This window comes from Ranitomeya variabilis, chromosome 2 (genome assembly GCF_051348905.1).
Source record: "Ranitomeya variabilis isolate aRanVar5 chromosome 2, aRanVar5.hap1, whole genome shotgun sequence".
Taxonomy (NCBI): Eukaryota; Metazoa; Chordata; class Amphibia; order Anura; family Dendrobatidae; genus Ranitomeya; species Ranitomeya variabilis.
The window spans coordinates 837563471-837587663 of NC_135233.1; the positions used below are offsets into that span (position 1 = coordinate 837563471).

General features: G+C 45.6%; 1 protein-coding gene across 1 annotated transcript; it reads right to left on the reverse strand.

Moving 5' to 3' along the window:
• Positions 1 to 224: 224 nt before the first annotated feature.
• On the reverse strand, positions 225 to 7104 carry TEDDM1 (transmembrane epididymal protein 1). Its single transcript, XM_077290091.1, has 2 exons — positions 6753 to 7104; positions 225 to 6538 (listed from the first exon to the last, which is right to left on the reverse strand). Exon 2 carries the CDS (start codon positions 6430 to 6432, stop codon positions 5575 to 5577), a length of 858 nt encoding a protein of 285 aa, XP_077146206.1. The 5' UTR covers positions 6433 to 6538; positions 6753 to 7104; the 3' UTR covers positions 225 to 5574.
• Between the last annotated feature and the right edge of the window lie 17089 nt (positions 7105 to 24193).

The window sequence follows — 24193 nt, forward strand, 5'->3', positions numbered from 1 at the left end:
TCACTGAGTGCTCGCCATGCCAAGGCACACCAAACACCTTCAACAAACTGCTTTTTATGCCCATAAAAGACTTTTTTTGTTATTAAACCAAAGGTATGACATTTATAGGAACTGAGCTGCCTATTTGACCATGTGGTTATTTTTAATACTGTTTCTGTGGTTATAAACCACCTTTAGATGGTTAAAAAAGAGCTGAATCACATAACAAGTATAATCACATAAAATTTGATCAAAATAAGACATAAATCTTTATTCATATAAGGTTAAAATACACTTAGTACACACTAGGGGGCGACAAACAGCAGGAGGATATGTGAAAATAATCCAATAGGCAATTACAATTTAATCCATATAATTCATATAAGTGCATAGTTCCAACAATAAATAATTATAGCAATGAATCATTAAGATTAAACATTTAATATTTTCATTTACTAGTGCACCAGTAGATGGAAAGAAGTACCGTGTATTTATATGTACAGTACATGGAATAGCAGTAAAATTCACAGTATGAGTAAACATATATAAACATTAGTCTAGGGCAGGGGACCCCAACCATTAGCTCGGGAGCCACATGTGGCTCGCGGTTCCATGAATTGTGGCTCGTGGCTGTCTGCCAGCTTGGTGCATTAGCTCCAGATTTAGTAAACAGGTACGAAGAGCACATTTCAAAATGGTGAACTTCGTGAGTAGCCCGGCACAGAATAGCAGATTTGGGTACACTTCTACTGGTCTTGGGGGTTTAGAGATAATTTAAGTATGGTATGCTGGAGACAGGATGATACTACTGGTCAGTGGAGGTGCTTGAAGCTGGGTGTGACTGTGTTGGGAGTGCGTGACGGAAGAATGCTGAATGGGGGTGTGGTGGGAACCCCTGGATCTTGGTATACTGCTTCAGTGTGTTTTGTGTGGAAAAGCTTTGTACCCGTAATGGGGGCTTTGGTTGCCGCTACTGTGAGGGGGGCAGGAGCTGGATGTGGCTCGCGACCCTCTTGCAGAGATGAATGTGGCTCTCAAGGTCAGAAAGGTTGGGAACCACTGGTCTAGGGGATAGCTGGATGCCAATACAGCTGAAAGCAATGATGATAGAGGGAGCATCAAGCTCACTCTCTCATAATTAACTCTCTGCCTCTGACGTCACTGACGCAAACACTGACAGCGAGTGCAATGATGTCATTACTTGGCGCCTGCTGTACTGAGATGTGCGGCTGCTCAGCAGCGAGGGAACGAGGAGGAGAGGGTAGTATTGTATTTTATTTATGGCTAGTGCATTATACTATATAGAGGCCTATGGGGCATGCATTATACTATATCTAGGTCTATGTGGAGTGCAGTATACTATATGGAAGACTAAGAGGTGCATTATACTATATAGAGGCTATTTAGGGGGCCATCATAGAGTGAGGTGCCATTATACAGTGTGGAAGCTAATGTGGGGTCTTTGTACAGTGCGGGGGCTATAATACAGAGTTAGAGCCATAAAAGTTTGGGGCTGCTAAGGGGTCGGTATACTGTGTGGAGGTACTATACACTGTGGGGGCATTATACTGTGTATAAGAGAGCATTATACTGTGGAGAGGGCAGTATAACTTTCTAGAGGGCAAAATGTGGGCACTTGCACAGGGCATTAATATATTCTAGAGGTTTGTTTTATCATCTAGAGGGCACACAGTTCACAGAGCAGGTGCAGTAGTAGGGACACCTATGGTAGCAGCAGCTCAGAATTGGAGTATCAGTAGAATGAGAAGTTTGTGTAGGTTGGGAATAGATGGGGCTGTTCTAGAAATATGAGAAGTCAATTGTGATGTAATCTCTTCAGCTGAGTTGTAGCTGGAAGAAGTTGTCATGTAGGTCTGGGCAAGATGGAAAAGCCAGGAAAAGTGAACGATTCCATCAGAAATAATGTCATCTGTAATCTCCTACATGTTCTGCGGGACTGGTATCTACAACTATATGGCCACCATGTAACAGTAATTTCAGTGTTGGTCTTTGTAGAGATTTTTTTTTTTAGTAGTTGTCTGCTGAAGTTCTGCTACATCTACTATTAGAGGTTGCCACCATAGTTGTAATCAAGGTTACCTGGTTAGGAGCCCACTCAGTAATTTTGCCCACCCCCCTTCCCACCTTAGCCAAAACACTAACTACACATCAGTGCGCATTGTTTACTTTGGTCTGCCTATGTACGGTAAACAGGCGTTCAAATGACCACCGATTGGTAAAAGTTTACCAATGGACGGTCAGATCATGCCACCGGTCAGTCTGTGTAAATAGACTCAATCATTTAACTATCCTGTGAATAGTTGATAAATATCTGAGACTGGAAGAATTCAAAGTTACATAAAAATATGTTAGCAAATATTACTTTTAGCACATTGTTACAATATATGTTTTTTTATTTATATTCTATCCAGCCATTTCTATATTATACATCTGTTTTTGGAAAAGCTGGGTGCTAACAAATATGGCCACCAACTCTGTCACATAGTTACCACCTACACTGAATGGTTAAATTGGACCTAGTCATGTTGCAGGAAGCCACTACATTTGTTAAACTCTACATGACTAGACAAATTTGCAGTTTAGGAATCTGGAAAACTTGTATGATTGATAACCCCTGAGGGAGCTGTAATGAAGCTATCTTGCTTTCCGCCCAGCTTTCTCAGATGTACCTATAGTAGTAACTGGCTGACCAAGGTGTAGAAAGGGTTAATAAAAACCTGGCCCGAAAAATATGAAGGGCAATGGGAGAGGGGCAGAGGCGTTTCCCCCCCATGATGTGGTTCCCCAGGAGGCACATGGGAAAATGAAATTCCGTGTGGTTAAAGCACATCGGAGATGCATGCTGTGCCTGGTTGTAGGATTCCTTAGGGTGCACCAGCCATAAGTAACAGGATACAAATTATATTAGGGGTCTATACGGTCAGACCAGTTGTTTTGTTTTTTGGTGAATCATTACTTGGTTTTTGTGTTCCATCGTTGGTTCCTATGCTTTTGGCTTGGTATTAGGCGTGTGTTAGTGGTACAGTATTTTCACACGGGCATAGGGACTCATAGGGCTTTAAGGGCGAGTCGACGAGGAGCGGGGGCGCCACATTGCGCTCAAGAGGGTGCCAACCTCCGCATATAGGCAGGGAGTATCTTCAGGGACGTCTAGTGGTTATATTTCGTCCTTTTTTCTGCCCCTCTCCCATTGCCCTTCATATTTTTCGGGCCAGGTTTTTATTAACCCATTCCCATCAATAGGGATCTGGGTGTTGTGTCATATTTTAATCCTAAATTGTTTAAATAAAGTTTTTTGATATATTAGTTTTTTAATTCTTCTTTTTGAACACTAATTTTGATTATCAGATAGTATACTTTTTTCCAAGGTGTAGAAAGGCATCACACAAACAAGCAATGGATTTCTATAAAATTTGAACTGCATTCACAGCAGAGAACCTCCAAAACTGAGGATCCAAAATATTAACCAAAAAAAGGGAAACATATTAAAGGGAGTTTGTTGTGGTTTATTCATTGTATCAAGGATTGTCCCAAGTATTAAATGTACATTACGTTTTCAAGTTTTACAATTTATAAGATTATACACTTTCTTGCCAATACATTGAATTGTGTGTTTACAGCCAGAGACTGAACACATGCCCGTGATTGATGGTATCACCTCTCATTATACCATTATCATAGAACTATAACAAATGATAATCATTTACTTCTCCATTTTAATCTGTTCAGTGGTTGAGGTGTTGAGTGCTTAGTGTCGTCTCTCATTACAAAACATAGGCACATCTACTATCCAGTCCATTCAGTTATTGATTCACAGTGTGTACACAGTATATTACCCTGCCAGCCACATTACGCTAAACGCAGGGAGTGTATTTCAGGATACTGGCACCTGTTTGCACACAGGGATATTATCTTATCTGACTCCATCCCCCAACAATTTATGTTAAGGTTCATGTGAGATAAGACACTAGGTGTGGTTTCTAATCTAAAGATGTTTGTGTATCACGGCTTTAAAGCCTGTCATCCATAATAGACCATAGGCCAAACTTGGCGATATTGGTGGGGCCAGCCATCATTAGTCTAATGTGTGTGGGGATCTTAATTTGTATTTGTCATTTGCTATTTCCTGCTATTAACAGCAAGACTGTGAATTCTTGTAACAAAATTTTTATTGTAATTTTTTTTTTTTCAAGAGGACCTGTCACCAGGTTATTAGTTGACAGTATTTGCTGTTTTTTTATTCCTGCCTCTCCCCTCAGTATTCCTTTCTTTTTCTTTTCTTTAAATCCACCATATGTTTCCAGAGATATAGGCTTTTTTATTTAGTTCACCGAGTGTACTTCAGTGAGTGTACATTGCTCAGAGGATTCTCTGAAGCTAGGTCTTTAGGCTTCTGTACATTATTACCCTGAGAGCAATGCCATCTTGATAAAGACTATAAAAAGTAGCATATTGGGTGCACTAAATGAAAAGACCTATAACTCTAAAAACGTATGCTGGATTTATAATACAAAACAAAATGGAATACTGGGGAGCAGCAGGAATAAAATAACAATAATGGTCACTTTTGATCTGCGGACAGGTTTCTTTAAATGTCAGCCTGATATATCAAAGAATATGAATATTTTTTTACTAAATCTTTGTATAAGTGCATATAGTGTAGTGTACTATCCGGGATCCGGTGTTGTTCTGCTCCTATTCTCAGTGGCATCACCGCTCTTCAGACTCTCCAAGTCAAGTCATGTTCTATATATGAGCCTGAAGTTGCCTCATTGTGACCCTCCATAGACTTACATTGTAAAAGCCGGTTCACGCAGAGCGCAGCATGACCCGAAGAGTCAGAAGAGTGGAACCGTCACTAAGTGCCGGAGCAGAACAGCACTGGATTCTGAAGAAAGTGGCATTAGGTGAGCATATTAACACACACAAACTACATTACATGCACATATACACAGACTTAAAGGGGTTTTCACATGATCAAGGTTAACTTAAAAGTTCACTTTAATCAATACATCGGAATAATTATAAGTTCCTCAATTCGATGTGTTTAAGGAAAATGTCCCTGTGCTGAGATAATCTTATAGATGTGCCCCTGCTGTGCACTATGTAATGGCTGTGTCTGACCGTGCAGGGAAATGATCTGATCATATCACATCTCCTGGGCAGGGGAAGGAACAAAAGAGTGGATACAGACATTAGAGCACGGAATCACAGCTGACTCTTTTTGTGAGGTAAATCATTTCCCTGCCTGTTTTTAAAAAATGTTTTACTTCATAGAAAGAATCAGCTGCAATCCTGTGCTGCCCTGTCTGTATACTCATTTGCTTCTTCCCCTGCCCAGGAGCTTTGGTGTGATCAGACCATGTTCCTGTACAGTCAGACACAGTCGTTACACAGTACACAGCAGGGGCACATTTATAAGATTATCTCAGCACAGGAACATTTTTTTGAACACATCCAATTGTGGAAGTTATTATTCCAAGATCTATTGATTAAAATGACTTTTGATCATGTAAAAACCCCTTTAATGAAAAAAATATTCATGGGAGTGCACCTTTAAACAAATAAGTCAAATTACAATTCTTCCTCTCCCTCCTCTCCAGTGAGCTTTGTTAATTCTGCTTTATCTCTAGCTAGCTGATAACAATCTCTTCCTAATCTGTTACCCCAGCGCCTATGCACAATAAGTGTTATCCAAAATAACACACCCATTAGCCCTGCATCGAATGTCAGGTGCCAACAGTAAAAGGTAGTGAGAAACATGAGATTTGCAGGGTCTTCAGAGGCCCAAGCATGGCCTGTTGGTGGAGAATATAAAATAAAGGCAGCATGAAGCAACCATGTCCCTTGTACAGTCACTAGCCAAGCTTTAGTAAACCAGAGGCGGCGGTGGTCTGGCTGCCAGATTTCAACAATCATTATCAGACTAGTCACAGCAGTAGTCAGAAGTAGGAGATGGTGGACTTGTACTTCTACTGCCTCTTTTCCATGACCATGGAATTTAAGGAGCAGAGTTGTGATGGAAAAAGCAGCAGTCACTCCAGCGTGTTCAAGCAGAGGGCAACGTTTCTGGAGACACGACTGACTCACAATATCTAACAGCCCACTTAGACAGAAGTACCCATACATGGTGGCATGTTGCCATTCACTAGGGTGTTGAAAGCGATATTCAGGGTCATCTGATCGGAAGAAGCGTAATTTCTGGACTCCCGGAGGAAAGAAAAACTCTGCCATAACAGCCATGAAGCCATAAATCAACTTCATTATTGCTTCTATGGGCAATGTCTTCCAGAATTTTTTATTTTTGTTGTTGCGAGGGCCATATTGAACTCGGCATCCATTTAACACCATCCAGGAGTAGCGAATAGCATATAGCAAACCAAAAGATAAAAATGCTAGCCCAGGTGAGATGTGTCCAATAAAAGTCCCCATTGTAAAAATGTGAAGGTTAGTAGTGTACGACTAGGTTGATGTACTAAAAAAAAATGGGTCACAGGGTTCTCTAGTTCTTTAATTCTTCAGCGTGGAGAATCATTCGCTGAAAGAAAGAAAACAAGTTAGGATACAGAAGTGTAATCTCAGCGGTCATGCCCCTGAAAGAATGTAAGTATGCAGACGCAAGAAGTCACTGAAGTTTAAATTTTTTGAACTTGACACAGGGCAAATATTCTAGTTAAATACTGAAATTTAGATGGTAAAATAATCAATGTACTTCCCCGAAAAGAGATTCCAATGAGTTTCCGAAAACCCACCTGCAATTCACATAATCTGTATCTGATGCAGTACCATTCCAACAGACGTTGGTGTTGCTTTAGCCCTTTCTAATCTGTCCTTCCGTGATCCCTCTGATTCCTCTGAGGTGCACAATCTCTGTAATTAGTCCTTGGTATTTTACAGTTTCCTAGAGATTTGTGGGTCCAACAATCTTCAGTCTCGAGTAGTAAAGTGAATTATGTTGTTACGTTCGTCAGGTTCACAGCAGCCTTCTTGGGAGTCTTTTTTCAGTGCACGAAAGTGCCCAGGTGAGCTAGTAAGTAAATGGTGCGAACAGTGACGGAGAAATATGAAGCATCGCCTCTCTCACGAACAGCAGTATGCCTGCCGAGCAACAGGATTGTAGACACCTGCTGTCACCTGAACACACCCCGTAAGGTGGAACAGATCCTCTCATAATGACATAACTTCGAAAGGGTGTGTGGCGGTAATTCTAATAGGAAAACAAAAGACATGTTAAGGAAAGGAAGGGCACGAAGCTTAAAAGGAGAAATGCGTAAAATATAACAGGCTTATGTATCAGAGATACTTGTGGGTTCAGTGATTAGGAAAGAAGCTAGCCTATGTGTATTTATATATATATTAATATTACACCCGAATGCTTAGCCACAGAGAAACAGGGTGTGTAGTACGTTATATTTTAACAAAACACAGGGGACAACACTCCAAGTAAATGGCAACAAGCATGTCAATATTACTAGCTGTAGATGAGATACGTCAGCAGAAAAATTAAATACACGAATAGAAAAGTCATATAGTGAAATTTCAAGTACATCTTAGTACACTTGTAACCAATTTTCTCTGTCATCCCGTCTTAGTACACTTTAGATGTTAGGAAGAGAGAGGTTTCCCAGGTAAAATAAAGTACAAAAGGCAGAAAAAGAGAATGAGCATTATAGACAGGAATGAGAAGGAAAAGGGGAAGAGAGGAAAAAAGGGAAGTATGTCCTCTTAGCTTTGTATACAGGCAGTAAGACACAATACAGACATCCCAAACAGGGTCGCAGATACTGCATACACCTAGAGGTCTCTGAAAGAACTGTGCAAAATCTCTGACTATTCCAGTGATTGATGTAATTCTATGCAAGAGAATCATGTGAATTTCTCATATAAATCATGTACTGTTGAGGAGAGGTCCTCCATGTGCATCACATCATTTATCGTTAAAAACTATAAAGCCATAATGGGTGAAACTATTTTTTTTTTCTTTTGCACCTTTCTAAGGTGTCCCCAGCCAATTACCAAGAAGCCTCAGGTACTTAAGCCATCCCCACCCATAGGGGATGCCTGAGAAAAGTACTTTCTCAGTTAGTGTCTTGCTGATGAGTTGCCAGGTCCTGTCTTGCTGTATCTCTCGTTTCTACCTCCCAGGGGGCTGCATACCCTGGTCCATACCTGTATCCTGTGTCTCTCTTTTCTGCCTCCCAGGGGGCTGCATACCCTGGTCTGAATCCTTGTTCCTGTACTGTATCCTGTATCTGACCCTGTCTGAACTAGGTCCTATACCTGTGTCCATTTGTATCCCTGTCTGTAGCCTTCCCTATCCCGCTGTGTGTTTCCTTGTGTTCACTCCTTCTGCTTTGCACGGCATCCTGTGGTTCTGCTTTGCACGGCATCCTGTGGTTCTGCTTTGCTCCGCATCCTGCGGCTCTGCTCTTTTCTCTGCAACTTGCAGTTCTGTCCTTTGCTCTGCAACCTGCGGTTCTGCTCTTTGCTCCGCAACCTGCAGTTCTGCTCTTTGCTCCGCAATCTACGGTTCTGCTCTTTGCTCTGCAACCCACAGTTCTGCTCTGCTGTGCACCTTGCGGTTCTACTTTGCTGCGCACCTTGCGATTCTGCTTTGCTCCGCATCCTGCGACTCTGCTTGCACCGCATCCTACAGTTCTGCTCTGCTCCACATCCAGCAGTTCTGCTCTGCACCGCCTCCTGCGGTTCTGCTCTGCACCACACCCTGTGGTTCTGCTTTGCTCCGCATTCTGCGGTTCTGCTCTGCTCCCACTTCGCTCCCAGCATTTCCTGTCCCCTTAGTCTGTACTAGTTCCTACCATTTCCTGTCCCTCCTGTCTGAACTGGTTCCTACCTGCTCCCTTTTTCCCACTCGTACCTGCCTATGTTCCTGTCCTACCTGAACCAGTTCCAGTCCCGCTAGCCATGCCCGCCTGCCTGCCAATAGTGCCAGCCATGCCCGCTAGCCTGCATGCCCGCCTGCCAAAAGTGCCAGCTGTGCCCACCTGTCTGCCTATTGTGCCAGCCGTGCCTGCCTGCCAATAGTGTCAGCCGTGTCTACCTGCCTGCCAAGAGTGTCAGCCGTGCCCGCCTGCCTGCCAAGAGTGCCAGCCATGCCCACCTGCCTGCCAAGAGTATCAGCCGTGCCAGCCTGTCTGCGAAGAGTGACAGCCGTGCCTGCCAAAGTACCAGTCATGCCTGTCTGTACTTGCCCGCACCTGTTAGCTGTGTTCAGTCCCTCAGTGGGATCAGCTGCCACAGCCAGACACCGCCCTCGAGTGGTACCTGGCAGCTACCTGCCGTACAAGCCTGACCTCACCATCAGAGGCTCCAGTGAACACCAAGGTAGCTGCTTAGTCATGCCCCTTCCAGGGTAGTCTGGTTTGTGGCACAGTGGGGCCACAATCCCCTTGTTCACGCCACCCAGTCAGGGAGCGAGCGTGACAATGGATTTTTCAATTTTCTCTACGACACATCCCCTTTTAGAGTTGGCATGGCAGACTGATTTACGGACCATCTCCCAAGCCCATCTCACAGCACAACCTCCCTGGATGCCACAATACGCTCTCCTTCTTGGACTCAGAGATGGGTTTCTCCATGAGGTCACTCAGCACATCAAGACTGGCATTTACGGGAAGTGCTGTCTAAAACTCCTGGCTAGAGGTACCTGCTCTGGGCCCATAACTGGTTCTGCTATCCTGCTGAATGATGAGGGTCCAGAATGCAGTGCATTATTTGTGTTCTGGACACTCTCACTGTGGCTCACAGCGGCTATATAGGCTATAGGTACCACTTTCCCATCCTCCCCTAATACCCCAGGAGCAGTGATAATCATGGTGCAGCTATCACCTGCCATGTCACTATCCATTGTAACACTGGCCAATTGCACAGGACCACCTACTTTATCATCCCTGTCCCTGTTCCCACTGCCCTTAGAATTGATGCTTGCTCCTTTTAGGGGATCCACAGCAGCATCACCTCACAGCGTGACATGGGTGAGTTCTCCCTTACTATGAAACACATAATCATTCATCATATTGACATTCAAGTTATCGACATTTGAATCACATGAAGTGCCAGATCAATCCACAATAAAACATTTGTGGGGAGGTTCTCAGACACCCCCATTTCCCTCAACCCTCCCCCAGCACCATAATCTAGGAAAACATGGACCATCAGCAATGGTCGGTGGACACCCCCAATTCCGGTGACAGTCAGGGTCTTCAGATGACATAAATTCGGGGTGGTTGAGAGTTCGTTCTGCATCGGTGTCTTTGAGCCCCAGAAGTGACGATGACACCCACAATAACTGGCTGCAACTTGTCATTGGCCATCCCTACTGTCACACACACCAAAAATCAGCTGCTATAGGCCCCTGGGCCTTGGATATGGGGTGCTTCTGGCTCTCCAGGTCGGTCGCAGGTAGAGCACCAACACAAGTCAGATGTAGGCTGCGTGCTGGAAGATGGGTTGAGAACCCTCAAGGACAGTCTGGCTGGGGCATTGGTTGTTGGCTTACCCCCTTTCCAGCTGGCGATGGCTGACTTCTGTTCCCAGGTGTACAGTTGGCCTCATAGGTATCTGCGATCTGTACTGCCTTGACGACCTGCTTCGGCTCCCGGTCCATCACAAATTGTTGCACCTCCACAGGGCAAAGATGAACAAATTAGTCCTTCACCATCAGGTTATTCAATCCCTTAAAGATGGTAACAGACAGTCCCTGGACCCACTGAAGTTGCTTTTGAGCCCATCCAGCACATCCCTGTAGCTTGATAATACCAAAGAAAAGGATGCCGCGTGTTATGATCCTTAGTGGCTGAGGATCACGAATAGACCAGCAAGTGAATAAACTAAGGACAAGCTCTAGGGAGATGGTAACTGGACTGATCGCAAATCTGAACCTATCCAACACAACTAGAGGTAGCCGGTGAACGTGCCTAAAAAATTCCTAGACGTCCCGAGCCAGCCTGAGGAACTAGCTACCCCTAAAGAGAAAGAAAGACCTCGCTTGCCTCCAGAGAAATAATCCCCAAAGATATAGAAGCCCCCAACAAATATTAACGGTGAAGTAAGAAGAAGGCACATACGTAGGGATGAAATCAGATTCAGCAAAAGAGGCCCACTAGTACTAGAAAGCAGAAAATAGAGCAGGGGTCTATGCGATCAATAAAAAACCCTTACAAAATATCCATCCTGAGATTTCAAGAACCCACGCACCAACTAATGGTGTGTGGGGAGAAACTCAGTCCACTAGAGCATCCAGCAAGCGAGGGAATCACATTTTAGCAAGCTGGACAAGAAAGCATGATAAACACTGCTGATCAAAAAATGAGCAAACAAAACTTAGCTTGTCCTGGATGGACTGGGAGCAAGGTAGTCAGAAGGAATCTGAGTAGCACTAATTACATCGACAGCCGGCAACAAGTGAAAGCAAAACAGAGCTATATAGGAACCTCCCAGAGGATAACGAACCAGCTGATAGCCAGAGACCAGCAGGATAACAAACAAAGCCACCAGGGGGAGCCCAAAGCAAAAGTCACACCATACCACCAGTGACCACAAGAGGGAGCCTGAAAACAGAGTTCACAACAGTACCCCCCCCCCCCTTAAGGAGGGGTCACCGAACTCTCATGAAAACCCCCAGGGCGATCAGGATGAGCTACATGGAAGGCACGAACCAAATCGGCCGCATGAACATCAGAGGCGACAACCCAAGAATTATCCTCCTGACCATAGCCCTTCCACTTGACCAAATACTGGAGCCTCCGTCTAGAAACACGAGAATCCAAGATCTTCTCCACCACGTATTTCAATTCTCCCTCAACCAGCACCGGGGCAGGAGGCTCAACCGGAGGAACCACAGGTACCACATACCTCCGCAACAACGAGCGATGGAACACATTATGAATAGCAAATGATGCCGGGAGGTCCAGACGGAATGACACAGGGCCAAGGACTTCCAGAATCTTATAAGGACCGATAAACCGAGGCTTGAACTTAGGAGAGGAGACCTTCATAGGAACGAAGCGAGACAACAACCACACCAAGTCCCCAACGCGAAGTCGGGGACCCACACAGCGACGGCGGTTGGCAAAGAGCTGAGCCTTCTCTTGTGACAACTTCAAATTGTCCACCACATGATTCCAAATCTGATGCAACCTATCCACCACAACATCCACTCCAGGACAGTCAGAAGGCTCCACCTGACCCGAGGAAAAACGAGGATGAAACCCCGAATTGCAAAAAAAAAGGAGAAACCAAAGTAGCAGAACTAGCCCGATTATTAAGGGCAAACTCGGCCAACGGCAAAAAAGTAACCCAGTCGTCCTGGTCAGCAGAAACAAAACATCTTAAATAAGTCTCCAAGGTCTGATTAGTTCGCTCGGTTTGGCCATTCGTCTGAGGATGGAAGGCCGACGAAAAAGACAATTCAATGCCCAACTTAGCACAAAAGGTCCGCCAAAATCTAGACAGAAACTGGGATCCTCTGTCAGAAACAATGTTCTCAGGAATCCCGTGCAAACGAACCACATTTTGAAAAAACAGTGGAACCAACTCGGAGGAGGAAGGCAACTTAGGCAAGGGCACCAAATGGACCATCTTAGAAAAACGATCACACACCACCCAGATGACAGACATTCTCTGAGAGACAGGGAGATCTGAAATAAAATCCATGGAAATGTGCGTCCAAGGCCTCTTCGGGACAGGCAAAGGTAACAGCAAACCACTGGCACGAGAACAGCAAGGCTTCGCCCGAGCACAAATTCCACAAGACTGCACAAAGGAACGCACATCCCGCAACAAGGAAGGCCACCAAAAAGACCTGGCCACCAAGTCTCTGGTACCAAATATTCCAGGATGGCCCGCCAACACTGAAGAATGAACCTCGGAGATGACTCTGTTGGTCCATCTATCCGGGACAAACAGTCTCTCCGGTGGACAGCGGTCAGGTCTATCCGCCTGAAACTCTTGCAGCACACGTCGCAAATCTGGGGAGATGGCAGACAAAATCACCCCTTCTCTAAGGATACCAGCCGGCTCTGAATCTCCAGGAGAGTCAGGCACAAAACTCCTAGAAAGAGCATCAGCCTTCACATTCTTCGAACCCGGCAGGTACGAGACCATGAAATCAAAACGAGAGAAAAACAACGACCAACGAGCCTGTCTGGGATTCAGCCGCTTGGCCGACTCGAGATAAATCAAATTCTTGTGATCAGTCAAGACCACCACACGATGTTTAGCTCCCTCGAGCCAATGTCGCCACTCCTCAAATGCCCACTTCATAGCCAACAGTGTTGTGAATTTGCTTTTTGCTCCCTCTAGTGGTTACTAGTTTTTTGACTCTGGTTTTTCTGTCATTCCTTTTATCCGCACCTGGGTCGTTAGTTAGGGGTGTTGCTATATAAGCTCCCTGGACCTTCAGTTCAATGCCTGGCAACGTAGTTATCAGAGCTAGTCTGCTGTGCTCTTGTCTACTGATCCTGGTTCCAGTTATATCAGCTAAGTCTGCCTTTTGCTTTTTGCTATTTGTTTTGGTTTTGTATTTTTGTCCAGCTTGTTCCAAATCTATATCCTGACCTTTGCTGGACGCTCTAGGGAGCTGGTGTTCTCCCCCCGGACCGTTAGATGGTTCGGGGGTTCTTGAATTTCCAGTGTGGATTTTGATAGGGTTTTTGTTGACCATATAAGTTACCTTTCTTTATTCTGCTATCAGTAAGCGGGCCTCTCTGTGCTAAACCTGATTCATTTCTGTGTTTGTCATTTCCTCTTACCTCACCGTCATTATTTGTGGGGGGCTTCTATCCAGCTTTGGGGTCCCCTTCTCTGGAGGCAAGAAAGGTCTTTGTTTTCCTCTACTAGGGGTAGCTAGATTCTCCGGCTGGCGCGTGTCATCTAGAATCAACGTAGGAATGATCCCCGGCTACTTCTAGTGTTGGCGTTAGGAGTAGATATATGGTCAACCCAGTTACCACTGCCCTATGAGCTGGATTTTTGTATTCTGCAGACTTCCACGTTCCTCTGAGACCCTCGCCATTGGGGTCATAACAGTTTGCCAGGCCAGTATTAAATGTTTAATGCATTGCAGAAGAGGGATTATAAGAAAGAAGATTCTGAGTTTTTTTTTTTTTCTTTCTTCTTCCCCTTTACCTCAGAGTGGCTATGCTTGCTGCAGACATGAATGTCCAGACCTTGATTACAAGTGTGGACCAGCTGGCTACTCGTGTGCAGGGCATACAAGACTATGTTATCAGAAATCCTAGGTCAGAACCTAAAATACCGATTCCTGAACTATTTTCCGGAGACAGGTTTAAGTTTAGGAATTTCGTGAATAATTGTAAATTGTTTTTGTCCCTGAGACCCTGTTCATCTGGAGATTCTGCTCAGCAAGTAAAAATTGTTATTTCGTTCTTACGGGGCGACCCTCAGGATTGGGCTTTTTCGCTGGCGCCAGGAGATCCGGCATTGGCTGATCTTGATGCGTTTTTTCTGGCGCTCGGTTTACTTTATGAGGAACCCAATCTTGAGATTCAGGCAGAAAAGGCCTTGCTGGCTATGTCTCAGGGGCAGGACGAGGCTGAAGTGTATTGCCAAAAATTTCAGAAATGGTCCGTGCTGACACATTGGAACGAGTGTGCACTGGCCGCTAATTTTAGAAATGGCCTTTCTGAAGCCATTAAGAATGTTATGGTGGGTTTTCCCATTCCCACAGGTCTGAATGATACTATGGCACTGGCTATTCAAATTGACCGGCGGTTGCGGGAGCGCAAAACCGCAAATTCCCTCATGGTGTTGTCTGAACAGACACCTAATTCGGTGCAATGTGATAGAAAAACCGCAAATTCCCTCATGGTGTTGTCTGAACAGACACCTGATTTAATGCAATGTGATAGAATCCTGACTAGAAATGAGCGGAAAATTCATAGACGCCGGAATGGCTTGTGCTACTACTGTGGTGATTCTACACATGTTATCTCAGCATGCTCTAAACGTATAGCTAAGGTTGTTAGTCCTGTCACCGTTGGTAATTTGCAACCTAAATTTATTCTGTCTGTAACTTTGATTTGCTCACTGTCATCTTATCCTGTCATGGCGTTTGTAGATTCAGGTGCTGCCCTGAGTCTCATGGATCTCTCATTTGCTAAGCGCTGTGGTTTTACTCTTGAACCATTAGAAAATCCTATTCCTCTTAGGGGTATTGATGCTACACCATTGGCAGCAAATAAACCGCAGTATTGGACACAGGTTACCATGTGCATGACTCCTGAACACCGCGAGGTGATACGTTTCCTGGTTTTACATAAAATGCATGATTTGGTTGTTTTAGGGCTGCCATGGTTACAGACCCATAATCCAGTCCTGGACTGGAAGGCTATGTCAGTCTCAAGTTGGGGCTGTCGTGGTATTCATGGGGATTCCCTGCCTGTGTCTATTGCTTCTTCTACGCCTTCGGAAGTTCCGGAGTATTTGTCTGATTATCAGGATGTCCTCAGTGAGTCTGAGTCCAGTGCACTGCCTCCTCATAGGGACTGTGACTGTGCTATAGATTTGATCCCAGGCAGTAAGTTTCCTAAGGGAAGACTGTTTAATCTGTCGGTACCTGAACATACCGCTATGCGTTCATATATCAAGGAGTCTCTGGAGAAAGGACATATTCGTCCGTCTTCTTCCCCTCTTGGTGCGGGATTCTTTTTTGTGGCAAAAAAGGACGGATCTTTGAGACCTTGTATTGATTATCGGCTTTTAAATAAGATCACTGTCAAATTTCAGTATCCTTTACCGCTGTTGTCTGACTTGTTTGCCCGGATTAAGGGTGCCAAGTGGTTCACCAAGATAGATCTTCGTGGTGCGTACAACCTTGTGCGCATTAAGCAAGGTGATGAATGGAAAACCGCATTCAATACGCCCGAAGGTCATTTTGAGTACTTGGTGATGCCTTTTGGGCTCTCCAATGCGCCTTCAGTTTTTCAGTCCTTTATGCATGACATTTTCCGGAAGTATCTGGATAAATTTTTGATTGTTTATCTGGATGATATTTTGGTTTTTTCTGATAATTGGGATTCGCATGTGGAGCAGGTCAGGTTGGTCTTTAAAATTTTGCGTGAAAATTCTTTGTTTGTCAAGGGCTCAAAGTGTCTCTTTGGTGTACAGAAGGTTCCCTTTTTGGGGTTCATTTTTTCTCCTTCTGCTGTGGAGATGGACCCAGTCAAGGTCCGAGCTATTCTTGATTGGACTCAGCCCTCGTCAGTTAAGAGTCTTCAGAAGTTCTTGGGCTTCGCTAACTTCTACCGTCGTTTTATTGCTAATTTTTCTAGCATTGTGAAACCTTTGACGGATATGACCAAGAAGGGCTCCGATGTGGCTAACTGGGCTCCTGCTGCCATGGAGGCTTTCCAGGAGTTGAAACGCCGGTTTACTTCGGCGCCTGTTTTGTGCCAGCCTGACGTCTCACTTCCCTTTCAGGTTGAGGTGGATGCTTCGGAGATTGGGGCAGGGGCCGTTTTGTCGCAGAGAGGCCCTGGTTGCTCTGTTATGAAACCTTGTGCCTTTTTCTCTAGGAAGTTTTCGCCTGCCGAGCGAAATTATGATGTGGGCAATCGGGAGTTGTTGGCCATGAAATGGGCATTTGAGGAGTGGCGTCATTGGCTCGAGGGTGCTAAGCATCGTGTGGTGGTCTTGACTGATCACAAAAATCTGATGTATCTCGAGTCTGCTAAACGCCTTAATCCGAGACAGGCCCGCTGGTCATTGTTTTTCTCCCGCTTTGATTTTGTTGTCTCGTATTTACCAGGTTCAAAGAATGTGAAGGCCGATGCTCTTTCTAGGAGCTTTGTGCCTGATGCTCCTGGAGTCGCTGATCCTGTTGGTATTCTTAAAGATGGAGTTATCTTGTCAGCTATTTCTCCGGATCTGCGACGTGTGTTGCAGAGATTTCAGGCTGATAGGCCTGAGTCTTGTCCACCTGACAGACTGTTTGTCCCGGATAAGTGGACCAGCAGAGTCATTTCCGAGGTTCATTCCTCGGTGTTGGCAGGTCACCCGGGAATTTTTGGCACCAGAGATCTGGTGGCCAGGTCCTTTTGGTGGCCTTCCTTGTCAAGAGATGTGCGGTCATTTGTGCAGTCCTGTGGGACTTGTGCTCGAGCTAAGCCTTGCTGTTCTCGTGCCAGCGGTTTGCTCTTGCCCTTGCCTGTCCCGAAGAGACCTTGGACACATATCTCCATGGATTTCATTTCTGATCTTCCGCTATCTCAGGGCATGTCCGTTATCTGGGTGATATGTGATCGCTTCTCCAAGATGGTCCATTTGGTTCCTTTGCCTAAGCTGCCTTCCTCTTCCGATCTGGTTCCTGTGTTTTTCCAGAACGTGGTTCGTTTGCACGGCATCCCTGAGAATATTGTGTCAGACAGAGGATCCCAGTTCGTTTCCAGGTTCTGGCGATCCTTTTGTAGTAGGATGGGCATTGATTTGTCGTTTTCGTCTGCTTTCCATCCTCAGACTAATGGACAGACGGAGCGAACCAATCAGACTTTGGAGGCTTATTTGAGGTGTTTTGTCTCTGCTGATCAGGACGATTGGGTGACATTCTTGCCGTTGGCTGAGTTTGCCCTTAATAATCGGGCTAGTTCCGCCACCTTGGTTTCGCCTTTTTTCTGCAACTCTGGTTTCCATCCTCGCTTTTCTTCGGGTCATGTGGAGCCTTCTGACTGTCCTGGGGTGGATTCTGTGGTGGATAGGTTGCAGCAGATCTGGAATCATGTGGTGGACAACTTGAAGTTGTCACAGGAGAAGGCTCAGCGCTTTGCCAACCGCCGCCGCGGTGTGGGTCCCCGACTACGCGTTGGGGATTTGGTATGGCTTTCTTCCCGCTTTGTTCCTATGAAGGTCTCCTCTCCCAAATTTAAACCTCGTTTTATTGGGCCTTACAAGATATTGGAAATCCTTAATCCTGTATCTTTTCGTCTGGATCTTCCTGTGTCGTTTGCTATTCACAATGTATTTCATAGGTCCTTGTTGCGGCGGTACATTGTGCCTGTAGTTCCTTCTGCTGAGCCTCCTGCTCCGGTGTTGGTTGAGGGCGAGTTGGAGTACGTGGTGGAGAAGATCTTGGATTCTCGCCTCTCCAGGCGGAGGCTTCAGTACCTGGTCAAGTGGAAGGGCTATGGTCAGGAGGATAATTCCTGGGTGGTCGCCTCTGATGTTCATGCGGCCGATTTAGTTCGTGCCTTTCATGCCGCTCATCCTGATCGCCCTGGTGGTCGTGGTGAGGGTTCGGTGACCCCTCACTAAGGGGGGGGTACTGTTGTGAATTTGCTTTTTGCTCCCTCTAGTGGTTACTAGTTTTTTGACTCTGGTTTTTCTGTCATTCCTTTTATCCGCACCTGGGTCGTTAGTTAGGGGTGTTGCTATATAAGCTCCCTGGACCTTCAGTTCAATGCCTGGCAACGTAGTTATCAGAGCTAGTCTGCTGTGCTCTTGTCTACTGATCCTGGTTCCAGTTATATCAGCTAAGTCTGCCTTTTGCTTTTTGCTATTTGTTTTGGTTTTGTATTTTTGTCCAGCTTGTTCCAAATCTATATCCTGACCTTTGCTGGATGCTCTAGGGAGCTGGTGTTCTCCCCCCGGACCGTTAGACGGTTCGGGGGTTCTTGAATTTCCAGTGTGGATTTTGATAGGGTTTTTGTTGACCATATAAGTTACCTTTCTTTATTCTGCTATCAGTAAGCGGGCCTCTCTGTGCTAAACCTGATTCATTTCTGTGTTTGTCATTTCCTCTTACCTCACCGTCATTATTTGTGGGGGGCTTCTATCCAGCTTTGGGGTCCCCTTCTCTGGAGGCAAGAAAGGTCTTTGTTTTCCTCTACTAGGGGTAGCTAGATTCTCCGGCTGGCGCGTGTCGTCTAGAATCAACGTAGGAATGATCCCCGGCTACTTCTAGTGTTGGCGTTAGGAGTAGATATATGGTCAACCCAGTTACCACTGCCCTATGAGCTGGATTTTTGTATTCTGCAGACTTCCACGTTCCTCTGAGACCCTCGCCATTGGGGTCATAACACAACAGCTCCCGATTACTGACATCATAATTCCGCTCGGCAGGCGAAAACTTTCTTGAAAAGAAAGCACATGGCTTCATCACAGAGCCATCGGGGCTTCTCTGTGACAAAACAGCCCCCGCTCCAATCTCGGAAGCATCAACCTCTACCTGGAAGGGAAGTGAGACATCTGGCTGACACAAGACTGAAGCCGAAGAAAACCGACGCTTCAGCTCCCGAAAGGCCTCCACAGCCGCAGAAGACCAATTAGTCACATCAGAACCCTTCTTGGTCAAATCCGTCAAAGGCTTAACAACGCCAGAGAAATTAGCTATGAAGCGACGGTAAAAATTAGCAAAACCCAAGAAGTTCTGAAGACGCTTAACAGATGTAGGCTGCGTCCAGTCATGAATAGCCTGAACCTTGACTGGGTCCATCTCAATAGTAGAAGGAGAAAAAATGAAACCCAAAAAAGAAATCTTCTGGACTCCAAAAAGACATTTTGAGCCCTTCACAAATAAAGCATTGTCACGCAGGACCTGAAAGACCATCCTGACCTGCTTAACATGAGACTCCCAATCATCCGAAAAAAACAGAATATCATCCAGATACACAATTATAAACTTATCCAGATATTCACGGAAGATGTCATGCATAAAGGACTGAAAGACTGAAGGAGCATTAGAAAGTCCAAAAGGCATCACCAAGTACTCAAAATGGCCTTCAGGCGTATTAAATGCAGTTTTCCATTCATCACCCTGTTTTATACGCACAAGGTTATACGCACCACGAAGATCTATCTTGGTGAACCAACTAGACCCCCTAATGCGAGCAAACAAATCAGTTAACAATGGCAAAGGATACTGAAATTTGACCGTGATTTTATTCAAAAGGCGATAATCAATACAGGGTCTCAGGGAACCATCCTTTTTAGCCACAAAAAAGAATCCTGCACCAAGAGGGGATGAGGACGGGCGAATATGTCCCTTCTCTAAAGACTCATTTATATAACTCCGCATGACAGCATGCTCCGGCACAGATAAATTGAATAGTCGTCCCTTAGGAAACTTACTACCAGGAATCAAATTTATAGCACAATCACAGTCCCTATGAGGAGGTAGAGAATTGAGTTTGGGCTCCTCAAATACATCCTGGTAGTCTGACAAAAACGTAGGGACTTCAGAAGGAGTGGACGAAGCAATTGACACCACAGGAGCGTCACCATGAATTCCCTAACAACCCCAACTTGACACCGACATAGCTTTCCAATCCAGGACTGGATTATGAGTCCTCAACCATGGTAGACCCAACACGACGACATCATGCAAATTATGCAGTACAAGAAAGCGAATCACCTCCTGATGAACAGGAGTCATGCACATGGTCACTTGTGTCCAGTACTGAGGTCTATTCGTAGCCAATGGTGTAGAATCAATTCCCCTTAGTGGAATAGGGAATTTTAAAGGCTCCAAATCAAAAACCACAGCGCCTGGCAAATGACCAATCCATCAGACTCAGGGCGGCACCTGAATCTACAAAAGCATTAACCGGGTAAGATGACAGGGAACAAATCAGGGTAACAGACAAAATGAACTTAGGCTGTAAAGTACCAATGGTGACAGATTTATCAACCTTTTTTTTGCGCTTAGAGCATGCTGAGATAACATGAGCTGAGTCACCACAGTAAAAGCACAACCCATTTTGAAGTCTGTAATTTTGCCGTTCACTTCTGGTCAGAATTCTGTCACATTGCATAGATTCAGGTGTCTGTTCAGAAGACACCGCCAAATGGTGCACAGGTTTGCGCTCCCGCAAACGCCGATCAATCTGAATGGCCAGAGTCATTGACTCATTCAGACCTGCAGGCGTAGGGAACCCCACCATGACATTCTTAATGGCTTCAGAAAGACCTTCTCTGAAATTTGCAGCCAGGGCACACTCATTCCACTGAGTAAGCACCGACCATTTCCGAAATTTCTGGCAGTACACCTCTGCTTCATCTTGCCCCTGCGAGAGGGCCAATAACGTTTTTTCAGCCTGGTTCTCAAGATTAGGTTCCTCATAGAGCAATCCAAGGGCTAGAAAAAACGCATCTACACTAAGCAATGCAGGATCCCCTGGCGCCAATGCGAAGGCCCAATCTTGAGGGTCACCGCGCAAAAAGGAAATGATAATCTTAACTTGCTGAACGGCATCACCAGAGGAACAAGGTTTCAAAGAAAGAAACCACTTACAATTGTTCCTACAATTCAGGAACCTAGGTCTATCTCCAGAAAACAACTCCGGAATAGGTATTCTAGGCTCTGACATAGGACTGTGAACAACAAAATCCTGAATACTTTGAACCCTAGCAGCAAGATGATCCAGACTGGAAGCCAAGCTCTGGACATCCATGTCAGCAGCTGAACTCAGAGCCACACCAAGATTAAGAGGAGGAGAGAAGCTAGCCACAGCAGCTAGACACACGGCAACAAAAAAAAAAAAAAAAAATTTCTCAAGGCTTCTTTTCTCCTGCTTCTGCCATGCAATTAACACTTTATCGGCCGGCTGTACTGTTATGATCCTTAGTGGCTGAGGATCATGAATAGACCAGCAAGTGAATAAACTAAGGACAAGCTCTAGGGAAATGGTAACTGGACTGATCGCAAATCTGAACCTATCCAACACAACTAGAGGTAGCCGGTGAACGTGCCTAAAAAATTCCTAGACGTCCCGAGCCAGCCTGAGGAACTAGCTACCCCTAAAGAGAAAGAAAGACCTCGCTTGCCTCCAGAGAAATAATCCCCAAAGATATAGAAGCCCCCAACAAATATTAACGGTGAAGTAAGAAGAAGGCACATACGTAGGGATGAAATCAGATTCAGCAAAAGAGGCCCAGTAGTACTAGAAAGCAGAAAATAGAGCAGGGGTCTATGCGATCAATAAAAAACCCTTACAAAATATCCATCCTGAGATTTCAAGAACCCACGCACCAACTAATGGTGTGTGGGGAGAAACTCAGTCCACTAGAGCATCCAGCAAGCGAGGGAATCACATTTTAGCAAGCTGGACAAGAAAGCATGATAAACACTGCTGATCAAAAAATGAGCAAACAAAACTTAGCTTGTCCTGGATGGACTGGGAGCAAGGTAGTCAGAAGGAATCTGAGTAGCACTGATTACATCGACAGCCGGCAACAAGTGAAAGCAAAACAGAGCTATATAGGAACCTCCCAGAGGATAACGAACCAGCTGATAGCCAGAGACCAGCAGGATAACAAACAAAGCCACCAGGGGGAGCCCAAAGCACAAGTCACACCATACCACCAGTGACCACAACAGGGAGCCTGAAAACAGAGTTCACAACAGCCGCGCTGACAGAGAGGCTGGAACTCATGTGGCAAATGAACTAAATTAAACTAAAATGTCCTACCTCACAGTTGGAACGGCGCGTCCCCTGGATAACGAGGTTGGCTGCCGCACTTCTGCCCTCTGTGGTGTAAAGGGCTGCGGTGTAAGTGGTGCATACACCAAGAGGGAGCGTCCTCCCGTGGTGAAAAAATCCCCTGTGCGCTCGCTACTAGGGTTGAGCGACTTTCATTTTTTTAAGATCGAGTAGGGTTTTGGGAAACCCGATTTTGTCCAGAGTCGAGTCGAGTGCAGTCGGCCGATTATCGCTAAAAGTCGGGGATCGACCGAAACACGAAACCCAATGCAAGTCAATGGGGAAGCATAGTCGGCAGTGAGTGGAGGCCAGGAAAACACCTACAGTGCCCATTTTAATGCCAAAAACATCCATTCTTGTTTCTGAAGCTTGCCAATCTTAATTAACTGTATAATAATAGTTGGGCATAGGGAATTGGGGGAAAGTTGTGGGGGGAGTAGGGCTGGCTCAAGTTTTTCGTGGGCCCAGGAAATGCGGACTACGTCACGGCGGTGTTGCAGGGAAAGGTAAGTATTTAAACGTTGCAAGTGCTGTGATCCTGAGCAAGCAGGGGGGGCCCACTCGTTCGCATTGGCACTGGCACAGGGCCCCTCAAAGTACGGCGGTGTGTTTGCATGGCGGGGGCGCCTCCCACCAGCAGCGACACTTTTGCGTACTCTGAGGGGCCCTGTGCCAGTGACGTCGCCAACGAGTATGCCCCCCCACCTGATGAAGGAACCTGCACTTTCATCTGCACCTTCCTCTTTGTCCCTGTGTAAGGTGGTATAACATGCGGGAAGGGGAACCTTACTTTCAGCAGGGTCAGATTCTGGCTGTGTAGAGTACAAGGGGAATGTAGTGGTCTAGGTCAATGTACCAGCAGACTCATTTAGCAGTGGCTGGGCAATGGGCAGGATGAGGAGGAAACAGATATAGGGCCAAAGAATAAAGTAGGCTAAATGCAGTTCAAAATTGGTAACAGGACTAAACAGGCGGCATTGCTTTGTTCAGTGGAGTAGCAAACCCAAGAGCAGCAGACACTGTTTCAAGGGCCTAACCACACTAGTAGGCCAAATGCAGTTTAATATCTGATAGTATAGGGCGAAAGCCAGAATGTGGAAGCTCAGCTTTGTTCAGTTGAGGACAACACCAGGGAGGGGCAGACACCTTTAGTAGGCCGGAAAAGCCTATTGCATTTTTTAAAATGGTAATTTGGAGCAGAAGGTTGAAGCTCAGCTTTATTTAGTTGAGGGCAACACCAGGGAGGGGCAGAAGCCGTTAGTAGGCCCTAACCACCATTTTGTTTTTTAAAAACCACTTAATGAGAGCCGGAAGGTTGAAGCTCAGCTTTATTCAGTTGAGGACAACACCAGGCAGGGGCACACAGACAGACACCTTTAGTAGGCCGGAAAAGCCTATTGCATTTTTTAAAATGGTAATTTGGAGCAGAAGGTTGAAGCTCAGCTTTATTTAGTTGAGGGCAACACCAGGGAGGGGCAGAAGCCGTTAGTAGGCCCTAACCACCATTTTTTTTTTTAAAAACCACTTAATGAGAGCCGGAAGGTTGAAGCTCAGCTTTATTCAGTTGAGGACAACACCAGGCAGGGGCACACAGACAGACACCTTTAGTAGGCCGGAAAAGCCTATTGCATTTTTTAAAATGGTAATTTGGAGCAGAAGGTTGAAGCTCAGCTTTATTCAGTTGAGGACAACACCAGGCAGGGGCAGAAGCCGTTAGTAGGCCCTAACCACCATTTTGT

Coding starts and splice junctions, on each gene's coding strand:
- TEDDM1 (XM_077290091.1), bottom strand. CDS start 6,432: ATGGGGACTTTTATTGGACACATCTCACCTGGGCTAGCATTTTTATCT.